At 35.4% G+C, this 16,378-nt stretch overlaps 2 protein-coding genes across 2 annotated transcripts; one reads left to right on the top strand and one right to left on the bottom strand.

Annotated features, from left to right (window-relative positions):
• The first annotated feature begins 5,878 nt into the window (after positions 1 to 5,878).
• LOC137716588 (agamous-like MADS-box protein AGL104) lies at positions 5,879 to 11,750 on the top strand. The gene is made up of 12 exons (XM_068456039.1): positions 5,879 to 6,119; positions 6,936 to 6,989; positions 7,407 to 7,439; positions 7,613 to 7,655; positions 7,758 to 7,819; positions 8,024 to 8,051; positions 8,199 to 8,260; positions 9,876 to 9,975; positions 10,066 to 10,116; positions 10,246 to 10,355; positions 10,736 to 10,931; positions 11,580 to 11,750. Exons 1-12 carry the CDS (start codon positions 5,935 to 5,937, stop codon positions 11,721 to 11,723), a joined length of 1,068 nt encoding a protein of 355 aa, XP_068312140.1. The 5' UTR covers positions 5,879 to 5,934; the 3' UTR covers positions 11,724 to 11,750.
• Positions 11,751 to 14,626: 2,876 nt separating this feature from the next.
• LOC137726576 (uncharacterized) lies at positions 14,627 to 15,577 on the bottom strand. The gene is made up of 2 exons (XM_068465514.1): positions 15,197 to 15,577; positions 14,627 to 15,148 (listed from the first exon to the last, which is right to left on the bottom strand). The coding sequence occupies exons 1-2, from the start codon at positions 15,575 to 15,577 to the stop codon at positions 14,627 to 14,629; spliced, it is 903 nt and encodes a 300-aa protein (XP_068321615.1).
• Positions 15,578 to 16,378: the final 801 nt, after the last annotated feature.

The following is a 16,378-nucleotide window of genomic DNA, read 5'->3' on the forward strand; positions in this document are numbered from 1 at the left end:
GACCCATCAGATACACAAGTTCACCATTCTATATGTCAAATTCCAAGAAGATGAGGATCTGAAGAGGCATCTCAAACATTATCACAGTGCTATGGGAAACCTTTCATTATTTCCTGAACTACAACCAGCCATAACCCAAAAAAATCAAAGTCTCAAGCAAATTGCTGAACAAGATCTCACAAGCAGATGATTATTTTAGTTGTTTTGCAGTCCCATTTCAACAAGTTGCACTCACAACAGCAGATTCCAAGCTCTTTAGTGCTAGACATTAACCTAATTCTCTAACATTTATATGGGTATGCTTTATAGTCCAAGAGGATAAACTAATTATTCACCACCCATTTGAGTATACTTTCCCCTTGGGAGAGGGTAAATTGCATAGATATCCAGATGTGGATGGTTTCCTCACTGTAACTAGATGCAAGACAACCTTCGACATCGTCTTCAGAAATAGCCACCATAGTCTCTTCATAGGATCTGCATACTAGACTTAGCTAACTGAACAATTCATGCCTCTAGCTGAATTCGCAGAAACCCGACTTCTTTACTAGAAGAAGCACAAGTGCAGTACATTTCCTGAATTACTGCCCACGAATTTCCACACAATTGCATATGTTTTCTATGACAAGTTAACGATTTTTGCGTTCACATGAAACTCTAACATGTTGTGTTACGAGATACGTAACTTAAGGGGTTCGTGGCCCCAAAAGTCCAATACATTCCTTGAATTGCTACCCATTTATACATGTTTGCTGTGACAAGTTACCAATTTTTGTGTCCACACTGAACTTTATCAAGCTATGCTATGGGCTACGCAGCTCAAGGGATTGGTGACATAACGTGCAACACAACTGCATGTTTGCTGTGACTAGTTAGTGATTTTCGTGTTTACGCACAGTCTTATCGTGTTGCGTATGAGATACGCAACTCAAATGATTGGTTACCTTATATTACAGGTGCAGTCCAACTTCCTAAGAAAGACTTCGTCTTATCACACGCTTCAGCCTTGTGAAGTACAAGATCTCATAAGCTCAAAGTCCACTGTCCATCGAACCTCGCCTCATACACACAAATAGGTTCTCATTTCAAATGACTTTCGTTCGAGTAATGAAGTCAAGGACCAGTTTAGTAGTACCAACATCAAATGGTTAGGGAGCAGCAGTGCACAGTGAACTCAGCAGTTTGACGCCCCAAAAATCCAAAACTTGTAGCCTAGATAAGCCTGCTAGGAGCGCCTACTTTTATCAAAGCTTCGCACTTCTATGGCTAAAGTTTTACAAGATGCTTCAAGTAAGCAAAGTTTTAAGAACATTCAAGTCAATTGAATAATGAAGATAAAGTAAAGTAAAGCAAAGCAAAGAAAGCAGTTTATTGAATTTCTAGCAAATTTATAAACTGGCACGAAGTCCACCAAAATTTGACACAAGCTAAGCAAAGGAGAAACAAAGTCTAGACGAAAAAGAAAAGAAATTTTCTAAAGTCTTCAAAGCAGACTACTCATCAAAAGCTTGGATGACCTTTGGCTCCTCAATAACCATCTTTGCTTCAACAGCTCGCACTTACACCTCTTCATCTTTAACAGTTCCAATCTCAGTAGCTTCACCCTCAACTGCTCCATCTACAACAGCAGAGAAGTTAAACTCAAGCAAATCCTCTCAGGAGATAGAAAAAGTCTTCAAACCTTCTCCAGAGAACTCATAATCAGGTGACCTTCCTTGAAAACGATCCACAAAGCCTAACTTGTAGAAATCGGCCTGAATCTTAGCAAGATCACTTTCATAAATTGCTTTCTTTCTATTTAATTGCTCATTTTCCTAGCTAGGTCCTTATTGATGCTTCGTAACTCATTGCAATCCTTATCCAAGAACTCATTGGCGAGTAGCACGCCTTTCAGCTCTTCATCTTTAGACGTAAACTCAAAAGCAATCTTTTAAAGACGGTTGATCTTTTTGGCAAAAGAAAAAATTTCCCGATTCTTGACAAAACAAGCAAAATGAAGCTCTGAGTTGACCTTCTCTACATCTTAGATTTTCAGCATGATCAGTTCCCTATCCCTTCTGAAGACGACATATTTTTCTACCAGAGCAGCACCCAACAATCTTCATAATATACTTGTGTTTAAACATAAGAACACATAGGAAGGTTTGGACAATCTCTCTTTTCCTCTCACTACTCTTTAGCTACCTTTTCAACCAAAAAAAAAAAAAAAAAAGAAGAAGATTTGAAACCCTCCTAGCCACCGCTTCTTGCTCCGGCTTGGGGTCGATGGCAGCCTGACTCCCACCTTTTTCGAGCCATCATTCTCTCTTTCCCTTCCTTCTCCACCCTCTGCATCTTCCCTCTTCTCTCATCATTTGCTCATCCTTCCCACCTTTTTCTAGCCCTCCTTCCCTCTTTTCCTTCCATCTCCACCCTCTGCATCTTCCCTGTTCCCCTTTTTTCCCCCATCATTCCACTCAAAAGGTTTTTTGATTTTTGAATAATTTTTTTTTTTTCTCTTTTGGTCTTTGTTTTGACTTCCCTTGAGATTTGTTCTTTGAACTTTGTCTCAATTCCTATGAGCTGGTTCAGATATGGACTTTCTTGGCCATTTCCTGCTCTGTTGCTACTTTTCGTTGCACGTCCTCAACCACCGACCTCTGCTACTTGGCTCGTGTGCTTCTCGTCGGGTGTTGGGTAGCTGTTAAAGTGCTTTTATCACTATTTGGTATGATTATGGGAGCTCTCATTGTGCGGGTGGCTCGCTCACCCCCATTTTCCGTTGTTCCATTGGTTCGTTCTCTTGGTGGTGGTGGTAGCCTTATGATGGAGGCGCACCTAGTCTCTGTTGGTTTCCATTCTAGTCTTACGGTTTTTTTGTTGTTGTTCAATTGGCCACTTTGGGTCTTATCTATTGTATTTTTTATTTGCTGTTTGACTTGTATTTAGTTTGTGAGCTACCTTTTGAACACTCTTGTCCTTGTACTTAACTTTTTATTTAAGGAATTGTTATTAGCACTTCAAAAATCTCATTTTGCACTCCAAACTTTCTATAATTAGAAAGAAAATTACACATGTGAGGAGTGTAAAATGAGATTTTTGGAGTGCTAATAACAATTCCCTTTATTTAATAGAAGTAATTTAGCCTGACCAAAAAAAAAAAAAAAAAAAAAAAACCATAAGAACACATAGGTACCCATTAATGGAGCTCTCTGGTACCACTTTTTTGTCCGAAATCACAATTATGGCAAGCACCACATGATCTTGCGTTCAAATTGACCAAGATGATAAAACAACGAAAACAGCAAACAAAGGCAAAAAAAAAAAAAAAAAAAAAAAAGAAAAGAAAAAGAAAGGATACTACGAGTAAAAAAAATCACACCATATGAATAAGAAAAATGTTAGGAAAATCATATTTTTGTACTATAATGGTGTACTATCTTATGTGGTAATTGATGTGTACATACCACCTCAATCAATAAATTTATCTCATTGAATGTTGGTTGTATATATCTTATGTCACATGAGATAGTACATTAATGTGGTATAAAGATGTAGTTTTCCTGATAGTACTCTGAAAAATTAAACAAGATTCAGCATGCTCACTCTAATCCACCATGTTGCTAGTGTTTGATTCACATCATTTTTTTTGTTACATAATACGTATACATAAAAATTGAAGGTAATATCTGTTAACATCTTATAATTATTTCAATAAATTCAATATATTGTGTGATGGTTATCACAACGTTTTACGGTTTTGGGTCCTATTGTGTTGTGTATTTTGAAAGGATTTGCATGGCACGGGTATATCGTCATGTGACACTTCTGTTAATAATATAAGGATATATATTATTTTTTTTACAGGTCTTTGAATTATTGGCACGGGACGCCATTATAGCGGTGAACTTGTGTCATGCAAGTTGTTATCGTATTTTGGACGTGTAGCTGCAAATTACAATAGAGTGCCAGGCCAGCTACCATAAGCATGTTTAAAAATTAAACTACAGGGAAAGTGTTAGCAACCTTTTTGGTGGACAAACTAAAATTTTAATGATATTAACAAAGGAAGGCAAATAGTGTAATCTTAATTTAAATAAAGTTCTAATATTTGAGTGCTGGTGGAATGTACGTGGTATGAAAATGTGTGGGAAGAATGAAATGAGAATGCAAGTTGCAATCATTTCTGGAACTTTATATAGCTTTATTCTACCAGTCCAGTGTACTCCAGTCCCAAATCCAGTTCCCTACAGCCTACTCTACTATCATCAAACGTTTGAATTAATGCACAGAAGAATACTTGTCCAGACAAAATAGTCATATGTGATGAAATAGGGTTAACACAATTCCTATTAAGTCAGAAAACCTACACTAATTACCATTAATCAATTTCATAATATACAATTGAAAACAATCATGAAGAAAAATCCGGAGTTAACAGTTCTATTCTAACATAAACGTAGATGAAGTGGTACACTACATATTACAATATACAAGTTGATATGTCTCAATTTTAGAATATATTTTCCAATCTCTCTACTTATATTATATACATGGCATACTCCTTGTATTCGGAATACACTGATTTTTTTTTTTTTTTGGGTAAAGATGCCCAATATATATAACTTGGTATTTATCTACAAAGGAATGTGGAAGGATATGCAGATACGGTACATGGAAACTCAAAAGGGTGTTTCATGGGAAAGCCAAATAGTTTTTAGGAGGCCAAGATACAAAAACAAAACACACAGAATTTGGAAATAGGTATATAGTTCCATGCGTAATAATTAAAACCACAGTGCATGGACAATGCAAATGACAATGTGCCATAGGAAAGTCAGAAAACTAGAAAATTACGTAACATGTAGCAATTGCATCTCGATGATTGCGGCTAGCCACAGCACCAAACATTGCACACAAATCGTTTTTTATTTTTATTTTTTAATATGTCAGTGAGAGAGTCTTGTATATGGAATATCTACACCGCTATACGTAGCGTTTTAGTCTAATAATGCACTATCATATATAAATTTTTTGTTCCTGTAACAATGTATTATTGGATGTAAAAACCATCACAATAAGTTGACGACAAAAAACTTAATTCATATAACTGGCTCTGTAGACGACGGCCAACCTTTTATCTAAAAATAGATCTCTCCATAAATCGATATTTATCCAAAAATAGATAAAAGTAAGCCTTTGGCAAATAGCCCAGGGGTCATTTGCGTTGTCTTATACGTAGACCCTTGGTTGGCCTTTCGGATCCGGTAGGAGCATATATTGGATTTAACCAAAGACTGTAAGTCACATTTAGCTTTGAAATTGTCAAAATTAGACATAACCAAAGGGCTAAAAGGAATCAGACTAAAAAAAATTAGGCTAAGTTTGGTCTTAGGGCATGCAATATGTAACTTTGAAAAGTTTAAGTTTAGCCCAAAAAAGTAATAAAATATAAATAAATAAAAAATATAGTCCTACAATGATTTAGGATGGAAAAGTTCAGTCTTGAAGTGATTATTTTTTATATGTTAATTTTTAGAGAACTAAAACATAATTAAGGGTTATGTTTAGTCATTCATGATGGTTATGGAAATCTCCGGGACCATTATATCCTATTGCAAAAAGTTATGCCCCAATATTCAACAGCAAGAAGGGCCCCAATTCGAAGAATTACAATTAACCAATGATCATTCCATTAGTCTAATGACCATCCACTCCTTTGATCTCTCTAAGTCCTCCCATCTCTCCTCCCATCCATTTATAACCATATTCCCCTCTCCCTCTCTCTCTCTCTCGTACCCAACCACCCTTCTTTTAAGCTGCTTCTTTTCCATGCATTGTTCATTTATAGGAATTAGAGGATACACTTCATAATTTTCCCTTCTTGAAACAACTTGTCTTAGATTTGTTTTCTTTTTTTGTTCCCTCATAGATTTAGACGCTTGCCAGATCAAGATGGGTCGTGTTAAGCTGGAGATAAAGAGAATAGAAAACAATACCAATCGACAAGTTACATTCTCAAAGCGTAGAAATGGACTCATTAAGAAAGCTTATGAGCTTTCCATCCTTTGCGACATTGACATTGCTCTTATTATGTTCTCTCCCTCCGGGCGCCTTAGCCATTTTTCTGGCAAAAGAAGGTTCTGTTATCCATGATTTCTCACTTTTTATATGTTCTTCACTCATTTAAGAATGATGTATGTGCTGCAGTTGTTTTAATTTGCATGTAACTTAACATGATTCATGTTCTTTAAAATAGAGAAACTGATGGATATATATGGGAAATTGTTGAGAGTTGTACACTTAAAATTGAACTCAATATGCTTTTTCGGATTTTCATAATCTTTACGATGTGACTAATGTTGGGATTGAAGTAAATAGTCTCCAAAATCATTCAAGGAAGTGGCATGGTTTATACGCATTCATATGTTTTTCTGGAATTTGCACTTGTATTAACATAAGCCTCTGGAATAGGATCTCTGACCAGCATGATTGAACATCATTTGCACCTCTTATTAGGGAGAAAGTAAATATAACTGACAATCGTCCACGCGTATTGAAATGGTTAATCTGTTATTATGCAAGTTTATAGCCACCCACTTGTATTTTATATTCAAATAAAGATGTTCATGTTTAGCAGATGGAAATTCTGTTCATATTAAGCTCTTAAAAAGTATTCAAATGAAATAATTCTTAAAAGGTAACAACCATTTTACATTTTTATTTTAATCATTCTATAAGTGTGATTATCCACACAACTTCCAGTTGACTAGTTCCAAAAGCACAGTAATGATTAGATGATTATGGTTTGATCATTTTTTATTGTTCATTTAATCATGTATTCTGTAAGCTTATGGGTTTATCATTTTATTTTCCCTTTTCCTATTGCTTTCGGTTTCTTAATTAAATTTCAATTCAAATAATCTGTTCTGATAAAAATTTTATTGTGAAATCAGGATCGAGGATGTGTTCACTCGCTACATTAATCTCCCCGACCAAGAAAGAGAGCAGTATGTGTGTTCTTAAAATACAACTTTTTTTTTTACTTTATATAATTAATAATAATGTACCAATTTTTCATAAAAATTTGTACGACTTTGTTATATGTATATTATACCCATATTTAAACATAAAAATAAAAATCAGATCAAGTTTCACGCAAGTAAAATTTGAGGAAAAAAAATAAAAAATTCCTATTTGGTATTAATCTTTGCTTGAGAATTTAATTGTCGTTATTAAATTTCTTAATTAACACGGAAATTCAATATTTTGTTGTTGAGTCAAAGTATTCAAATCAATAAAGTTTTAGTTTAACATTTTAGTCAACAAGGACTAGAACCAAAGTTAAACAAACGATTCTATGATTTAGAATTTTATTTATCCATCTGCTATTTATTTATACGTTGTTTTTTTTTCTTTTTTCGCAGTGCTATAATTTTTCCTGATCACAACAAACATCCGTATGCTCTTGGTCCCCTCTAAAAATTAATAGTCTCAAAGTTCATTTTATTAAACCTTAATTTTTTTTCTCGAACATGAATATGTCAAATAACTTGTTCATATTGATTATAAAAAATTAACTTGTTCATTGCTTTTTTCTTTTTTGTTTTTTTGTTTTTGATTTTTTTTGCAGTGATCTTCAAAACAAAGAGGTCAGACACATGACATCTAGCAATGTACTCTATTGTATTTTATCTTATGGTTTTTTATATCTATCTTTCAAGACATACTGTTAAATGAAAACATACATATACGACGTCTTTTTTTTTTCCTTGCAGTATTTGCTCAGGACCCTTCAGCAACTAAGAAGTGAAAATGATATTGCTCTACAACTTGCCAAGTTTGTTCTCCTCCTTTTCTTACATGTTAAAATTATTAGAACTTGATTAGTTCTCAACCTTCTAAAAGTAGTAAAGATAAAGAAAAACAGTTCTGAAACATTTCCTTATTCCTTCAAGTAATTTTGTTTGCTATATATAGTTTATTGATTTTGTTTGTTTTTTCCTTGTGTGATCTCAACTCTGAATGCTTCGAATGCAAGTAGTCCTACTGCCGTTAGCTCTGAAATTGAGGTACAAACTTTGTCACTTTTGTGATGTTTTGTAGTATGCTCTAGAGCATCGTATATACACAGAAGCATAATAACATTTTCACTTACGTTTACATGGTTATTATTTTCGTCGGGACCTTGACATGGTTAAATTTCACTTTCCTTGTAGGAACTTCAACAGGAAATTGGTGGGCTACAACAACAACTTCAAATGGCTGAGGAGCAGATAAGGTAAAAAAAAAAATAAAAAAAAAATGAAAACCTGCAAAGTATATATGATTCATGAATATGATAAATGTGTCATGGCCTTATCCTATTGTACCATCGCCACAAAAAAATTCTGATAATAATCATTAGTATTAGTTCTCCAAAGTGAGGTGGGTAAATCTTAATAGTAGCTAAGGGGATGGAGTGTTTGGGTTTCCACCCATGCGTACTGGGTTCGAATCTCCTCCATTCCTTGAATAAATTCAATAGTTTTGAACCCTCCCCCTTTGTTAATAATAATAAAATTTTAAAAATAAAATAAGGTCATGGATATGCCTTTACCCACCCCTTACCCACTGTTGAGTACTGACCCACCTTATTCTGTATAACTAATATTAATGATTATTTTTAGGAAAAATTAGTATCTAGTCTTTAGTTACTAATGTTCTTTAATTGAAATCTTATTAGTTTTCAGATTTTGATCAAGGTCCTAGCATTAATGTAATAATGAATTTACATTTCAATTATATAATTTTTAAAATAAAAAATTAATAATTGATTTAAGTTTTTAATACTCACACCTTTATTAAACTCCTAACTAATTTTCAATTCTAAACATTTCCACAAAAAAAAAAAAAAAAAAACATAGAATAAGTTTGTACCCCTTAATTTTTTATAAAAAGGTTTCCAATTTTTTAATCTTATGTACCCATTCATGTGATTTTTTAATTTTTCAATCTTAAAATATACCCATTCTTAAATATACCAATTTGTTGTAGTAAAATGTACCTTTTTTTTTTTTTTTTTTTTTTTTTTTTTTTTAAATATAAAATCTATTCAATTTTTTTTTTCTAATCCATTTTTAAACTTATATGGGTACATTCTTTTTCTTCATTTGAGAATGTATCCATGTCAAGTTTAATCAAAGAAATTTACTAATGTTATTAAGCCTAATATCTATTATTTTTTCGTGTGGTTTTGAAGAATGTACCTATATTTTGGTACAATCATTTTTTTTTTGTTAATTTTGATGAATGTACCCATGTTTACACACACACACACACAATATATTGGAGAGTATAATTTATATTTTAATAATTTTAACTCACAACTTATGGATTTTTTTATATTTAAAATCTCATTAATACAAACAACTATAAATTTCAATTTTTAATTTAAAAAATATAGTAACCTACATAGAAATACATTATCACATTAATTTCAGGGATTTCGATCAAAAATTGAAAACCAACAAGGTTTCAATCAAAGAATATTGATAGTTAAGGACCGTATCCAAAGTATCCCTTATTTTTAACTTTTCTTATAGCGCATGACTAAATATGGAGAAAAAAATGACGATGTTATTCACGTTCTTATTCTGTCATTATGTATTTATTTTGTGAATGCAATTAAATTCAAGATAGAGAAGAAAACAACCATTAACTATGAGAGTTTTTTCACGATCCTTATTTGTCAGTAAGAGGCCATAGTATGATAATATATTCATATATTAAAATATTCATTTAGGGGGCGGTTTAAATTTAATTTACATTCTATTTTCATTTGCCTATATATTGAGCTTCGTTTTCTTTTTTAAGCTATATAAATTTATATTTTCCTGGCTGATAAATGTTTATAGGATATATGAGCCTGACCCTTTAAAAATCACATCTACGGTGGAGCTTGAATCCTGCGAGAAAAGCCTAATGGACACATTGACGCGTGTTATGCAGAGAAAGGTTTGAGACACTCCTCAATTAATTTTTATTTTTATCTGGTTTCTTATGAGTAAGAGAACATGAAGTATGATCTGTATTTTCAATTTTCAGGAATATTTGTTGAGTAATCATCTATCTTCCTATGATTCCTCAGGAATACAGGTGACAAAGAAAGAAAAAAAAATTCTTTAAGCATGTACTTTGATACATTAAAATTAAATATAGAAAAGAAGTCAGATTTTTAATTGTGAGATTAGCATAATCTTGATAATTTTATGGATGCATGTACAGCAAGTGTTGCCAGGCTCCTTCGAGAATGAGGTGGCAGGTTGGTTGTCTAGCGCTGGTCACAACCAAGCCCAAATTTACGATGCATCCGCTCCCTTAGAGCATCAACTTAGGTAGCTAGTTAACTACAAGCTAATTATATTTTACAGGGTTCAAGTTTTAGGTGGTTTCAAAATGGGTCATGAAGATTTAACTCTCACATTGCAACTTGAGATTTTAAAATTATATTGACTTAAACACTCTGTATATCTGATAGTCTAATCCTTCATTAAATTAATGACTTTTTTTTTTTTTTTTGTCAATATACAAATGTGGATTACATGTCAAACGAATTACAATGTAATATGAGAGACTAAAGTTTTGTGTTTAATTTTGAAAATCAGCCCCGAACTTAAAAGGTGTAAAATGTAGTTATCCATTTTATTCTTTTTTTTTTTTTTTGTCAAATTGTTAATTAATTGAAACTTTTAATGCTATTTTCTTTGAAATATAGGAATTTGTCATCGACATTGTATGATCCGTTTTCACAAGGACAGAGCTCGAATGCAGATCCTAGTACCATGGGACAGTGTCATGTGAGCGTCACAAATGACAGTGATGGAGAGCTTCCACTTTGGCATCAGGCTTACACTACTTCCTCAGGACACCACTCCACCCTCATTCCTCCAACCTTGTTGCCACAATATCAGGTTTAGTTCACCCTTTTACATATATATGCATGCTATGTATTCATCTTTCAATCTCAATAGTTGTGCCAGGTACGGTTAATCACCTTACTAGATAGTATCAAACATGATTTTTGTTTAATCAAATCTTCACATTCACAATCTGGCAACTTCAACATATATACTAGATTATTTAACAAAAGTTTCTTTTTAACCAAAATGTGAATCATGATTATATATTTAAGGTTTGGACATAATTTGAGCTAATCAATGATTCTGATTCACAAATTATATTTTAACATATTCGACAGCTGCCAAGTAAGAAAAAAGTTCCTACCAGAAATAATTTATATGACGATGAATTTATGTGCATGTTAACAAACTGTGAATCATGATTTCACATTCAAATATGATTATAATCATCATCAATATAAGGTTATGATCTACTTTAACATTTAATAATCAGATTGTCCACCAACAGAACTTTTTAGTACACTGTGAATCATGACAACTTAACTTATTTGATTGTTTGATATGTTGGAAATTTCCAGCCCAAGTTCTGCCTTTTATGATTTTTGCAACCCATGAGTTGATATTTGTGACTGTGAGTTGGGATTATAGAATTCAAATGCTAATTAAGTAACGTAAATCTAATGTGATGCAATTAAGCAGAATTCGGTGGTAGGCTCCAACATGCCAGAAATAATGCCACATGAGCAGGTGGAGATCCCAGTTGGCAACTCCAGTTTACAACCTTACAACGAAGTTGCAGATTATAATCACGAAAACAAAGTTCCTCAGCTTAATGGACATTGACAATACCAAAGCAAAGAATGGGCAGAGTTCATGACCGTTGCTCCAGATATATTAACTTTAATTAGCTGATGTTGTAATTTGTAGCAAAACATGTAAGTAGGATAATTTAGCAGCTCGCGAACTGCCAATAAAAACTTGTTAAAACAACCAACAAATTTTGCATTTTATACCTTTTTTTATTTTTTATCAACAATTATCGTTTCACTAAATCTCCTCCAACTGACACTGGCGGAGCCAAGTACAAGGCTCCCCTAGCAAATGCAAATTTGAATCTTAAGGCTGATTTTAAGGAAAATAAGAGCTAATAAATGTTAAATAAACTCTTCACTTTAACCAATATTATAATTTAATAGTAATAAATTTAAACTTCCATACCATAAATGGTTCCTTATGTTATTCCCTTAAAATTTTTGAAGGTTAGAAGCTTGGAAAACATAGTATAAATTTTTTGCTTTAAATTATTACTTTCAGGTTTACTATTATATAACTTTAAGTAGGCAACAAAAGATTAAAAATTTGATTTCGTAGTAATAAGTTTAGGTTAGCCCACCCACTGAAAAATTCTTGGCTACGCCAACAGAATGGAGATTGAATGTTACTAGACCAAATGATCAAGCACTTCATATAATTTTTTCACTTTCTTCTTGTTGCTTGGCAAAAGCTTTTGTGCTACATATAGGAATACTTTGTGTTGGTGAAATAGTTGGTAGAGATATTCTGCTTAAACGATATCCTATAGTTTGTGTGACATTCTATTTTGGTTCACATAGTTTCAAATAATCAAACTTTCTTATTCATTACATCAAGACTTGAACTTGAGATGAGCTCCAATTTCACACTTGAACAAAGAATAAACATTCAGACGGTAATGTTACATATACACCACTAGAAATTACAATTTGTCCTACAAAAGTTTGTCCGACTAACCAAAATTAGTCGAGTTAAATGCTTTTGCCCAACGACTTTTCAAGTTGGTCAGGTCAAAGTGGTTAGCGTTGTTGACTTGTATAGTTTCCTATAGGTTAGAGTTTCCTAATTTATGTGTAATCTAGGCAAATTCCTTGTAATCTCCTGTGATATCCTGTAATCATCCATTCCTTATTGTGTTAGGATTAGGATTGTATATTATACCTATTTTTTAGAAGAAACATAACAGGAAAGCATTCTTTCTTCTTGGCACCAGAGCCGAGTCGGAAAAAAGAAAAAAATCGAATCCTAACTGGGTTGGTATTGCCTTGCCGTGCCCACCATTGTTGCTGCGCCTCTGTCTTGTTGAAAACAGCGAGCAATTCAACGTCATTGCTATCTTCCGTTTCTGATCAATTGTAGTGAGCGACGTGTGTCGTTGCTGCCAGAACTTTATTCAGATTTTTTTTTGGTGTTTCATAGATCCCTACCTGTTGCTCAAGGTTTTGCAAGATATCACCGGAGTCTTTGTTAAGGTCTGTCGTTAAAGCTGCTGCTCTGTTCCAGTTTTGTTGTATATTGACAACAAGTTGATGGCTAACGAAGAGATGAAGGTGGTTCCGGCTACTGCTTTAGTTATGGTGCAGTCAGATAATTCAAGTTTCAACATTGGTATGGTTTTGGATGAGAACAGTTGAATTCCTAGGTAGAAGTATGAGACGAGATCGTCTTTCCTCACTTCATATTCAGTCAAGAGTTGATTGATTATGAGTTTGAAGTCACCATACACTTTTTGCGTTGTGATTTCCATGTCAATTGCCATTTGGAGTCCAATGATCAGTGCTTGGTATTCAGCAACGTTGTTAGAGCATAGCTCGCTTAATCAGAAAGAATAGGGTAATACTTGTCTTTGTGGTGACATGAATACTACTGATAGGAGCATATTTAGGCGACTTAGCTAGCTTATTCTTGTGCATTTGTGTTATTATTTTTTAGTTAATGTAGTATTTCAACTCATTTTCGTGTGTTTGTAGGTCCAAAGGGTTAAAGTACCAAGAAAGTGCATTTTGGTGCATTTTGGAGCAATTTTGGGCACTAAATGGATAGCTTGTATATGGGCCAACATGGATGGACGAATTTGGAGTTCAAAAGGCTAGAAATCTGATAAGAAGATGAAGAAATTAAACTCAAGACAAAGTGGATAAGGAATTAGCTCAAAAGAAGAAACATTATCCAAAACCTTATCCAACATTATCCAACATTATCCAAAACCTTATCTTATGTTATCATATCCTAACCTAATCTTGTTGCACCTTAATCCTAGCTGCAAGTGGACCTAAAAACATGATTTCTAGAAGCCTTATCTAACCCTAAAAGGGTGATGCACCCTTCCCCCTTTTATCTCTTCTAGAAAACTCAAAATCAGCCACAAAACACCTAGTTTCTAGAAGGCGGAGGTAGAGTCATCTTTCTACACTTCAGCTGCTACTGCAGAGGCAAAAGATTTCTTCTTCGATTATTTGAGAACTTGTACAATGCATCGCCTGGACATGGCCTGGTCACTTTTGATATCTCCGACTTCTCCTCCCGGGATGCGAAATCGGATTTTCTGATACTTGATCGATGTCATAGCTTCAATCTTTATTAGCTAGGGACGGCCAATATCCCTTTGTGCGAAGATGGGTCACTGACAATCATGAAGGTGTGATGAAACAATCGGTGGGTTGGTTACGTCAAGTGTGATAGTGCCAATAACAGTTGAGGTGAGTCCGTTAAATCCGATCAAGACCTCTGTTTTACGTTTGATCGTGCTTTCCAGGCCCATCTTTTGGATGACCGATAGTTGTAGGAGGTTGACTGAGCTATCATTGTCCACCATGACTCTGTCAACGATAGCATGAACCAGTTGTATAGAAACCACCAAGTGTCGTCATGGGGAAAGTTTACTCCTTCAGTGTCCTACTCGGTAAAGCTAACGATTGGTCTAGGTACAGCATCTACGGCTTGAACCTAATTAACAGATCTCGTTTGCTAGATCTTCTTCTTCTTAGAGTTATTGGTGGCCCCCAGATACTCAGATTCGATAAAGATTCTGTTGATTCAGATTGTCTTGGTTGGGGGTTCGACACTGGCATCTGCTTCTCACCTTGGCGGGCAACTGGTATGTCGACATACTGGTCGCACTTGCCTTCATTCACGAATTTCTTAAGGTACCTTTTCCATATGGTGCAATCATTGGATGTGTACCCAGGTCCTCTATGGAATGCGTAATATTTGGTCTGGTCCATCTTAGAGGTGTCGCCCCTTAAAGGTGGCGGGGGCTTGAACCATGGCTTGTCCTTGAGGTCGCGAAGTATTTGGCTGATCGGGACTAAGAACTTGGTGTACGTCTTGGGCGATGTGCCTCCCTTTGCTAGAGACCGGTCCCTGCGTTTATCTCCTGGCTTGCTTTTGATGTTGAGCGGTTTATCATTCACCTTCTTCTGAGTCGATTCCGCGGCTCTGCATAGCTGCTCATGCTACTTTTGGGAGAACTTTTCCTTATCCCAGAGGGAGTGCTTTTCTACCAAAGCATAAAAGTTTGCCAAAGACAGGTTCTCGCCTATAATCAACTCTCCAAAAAGCTGGTGATCTGCCGGGAGCCCATTTCGAAAAGCTGAGCATGCGATGTTGTCATCGCATCTGACAATCTTTGCCTTCTCCACCTTGAATCTTTTGACGAAAATGCGAAGTGACTTCTTCAAGTCCTTCTTGATATTGAAGAGGTGATCAAACTTCTTTTTGATCAAGCGGTATGACAAATATTCCTTAGTGAAAACCAAGGAAAGCTCGCTGAAGTTCTGGATTAAGCATGGCGGTAGGGTATGGAACCAGCCTTGCACCTTACCTTGGAGCATCATGGCAAAAATCTTGCACATGAGAGCATCATTGTTGGCGTGGAGGGTCATGGCACTTCGGTAATGCATCAAATGCCTGTCCGGATCTTCATCTCCTTAAAATAAAGTGAAATGTGGCAGGTTGAACTTCCGTGGTGGCTCCGCCTACTTAATCTCGTCTGTAAAGGGTGACCTGCTTAGGTTAGGCACATCTCTACGAAGGGCATCATCGGTAGTGTTAATGCACTGGAATCTGCGCAATTGCTCTGCTACAAGTCTTTGTACTTCCTCCTGGATTTGCGCCTGGTGAGGCAGTGGAGCCTCTAGCTGCATTGGGTGTTGACCTGCTGGTCTATGTTGCTCTTTGACATGCCCTGCTCGTCTGTGCCACGATTGATGTGCACATGGTTCATGTTGTGCTGCTCGCCGCTCTTAGCGGGGGCTCCAAATGGAACTTGAGCTGGACTGCTCACGTGCTCTTCTTTGGGTGTCATGTTGCTGCCTACTCCGCTACCTCGTAGAATGATCTCTTTATGGGCCTAGCCTCGTGTGGACGTTTCGCCTAGAACGTCCTGAGTGCTCATCGAAGTGTGGACCCAACCTCGAATGCACACTGACTTGTGAGCCGAGTCAGGAATGAATGCTTCTTTGCGCATCTAGGCGGGAGAAGACGTTTCTCCAAGGGCCCAAACTAGAGTGCACACTACCCGAATGCACGATTTATGGTGAGCTGAGTGGCTCTCTTTGCCGAGACATTGCTAGAATGAGTCACGTTCTTCCGCCCTTTTCCTGCTTTAAGACACCTTATTTGGGGTGCGCTACATCTCGATACGCTCAAAAAGCTGGTTCACCAAGGTGGTTTGCTACACGAAG

This window comes from Pyrus communis, chromosome 1, assembly GCF_963583255.1.
Source record: "Pyrus communis chromosome 1, drPyrComm1.1, whole genome shotgun sequence".
Classification (NCBI taxonomy): domain Eukaryota; kingdom Viridiplantae; phylum Streptophyta; class Magnoliopsida; order Rosales; family Rosaceae; genus Pyrus; species Pyrus communis.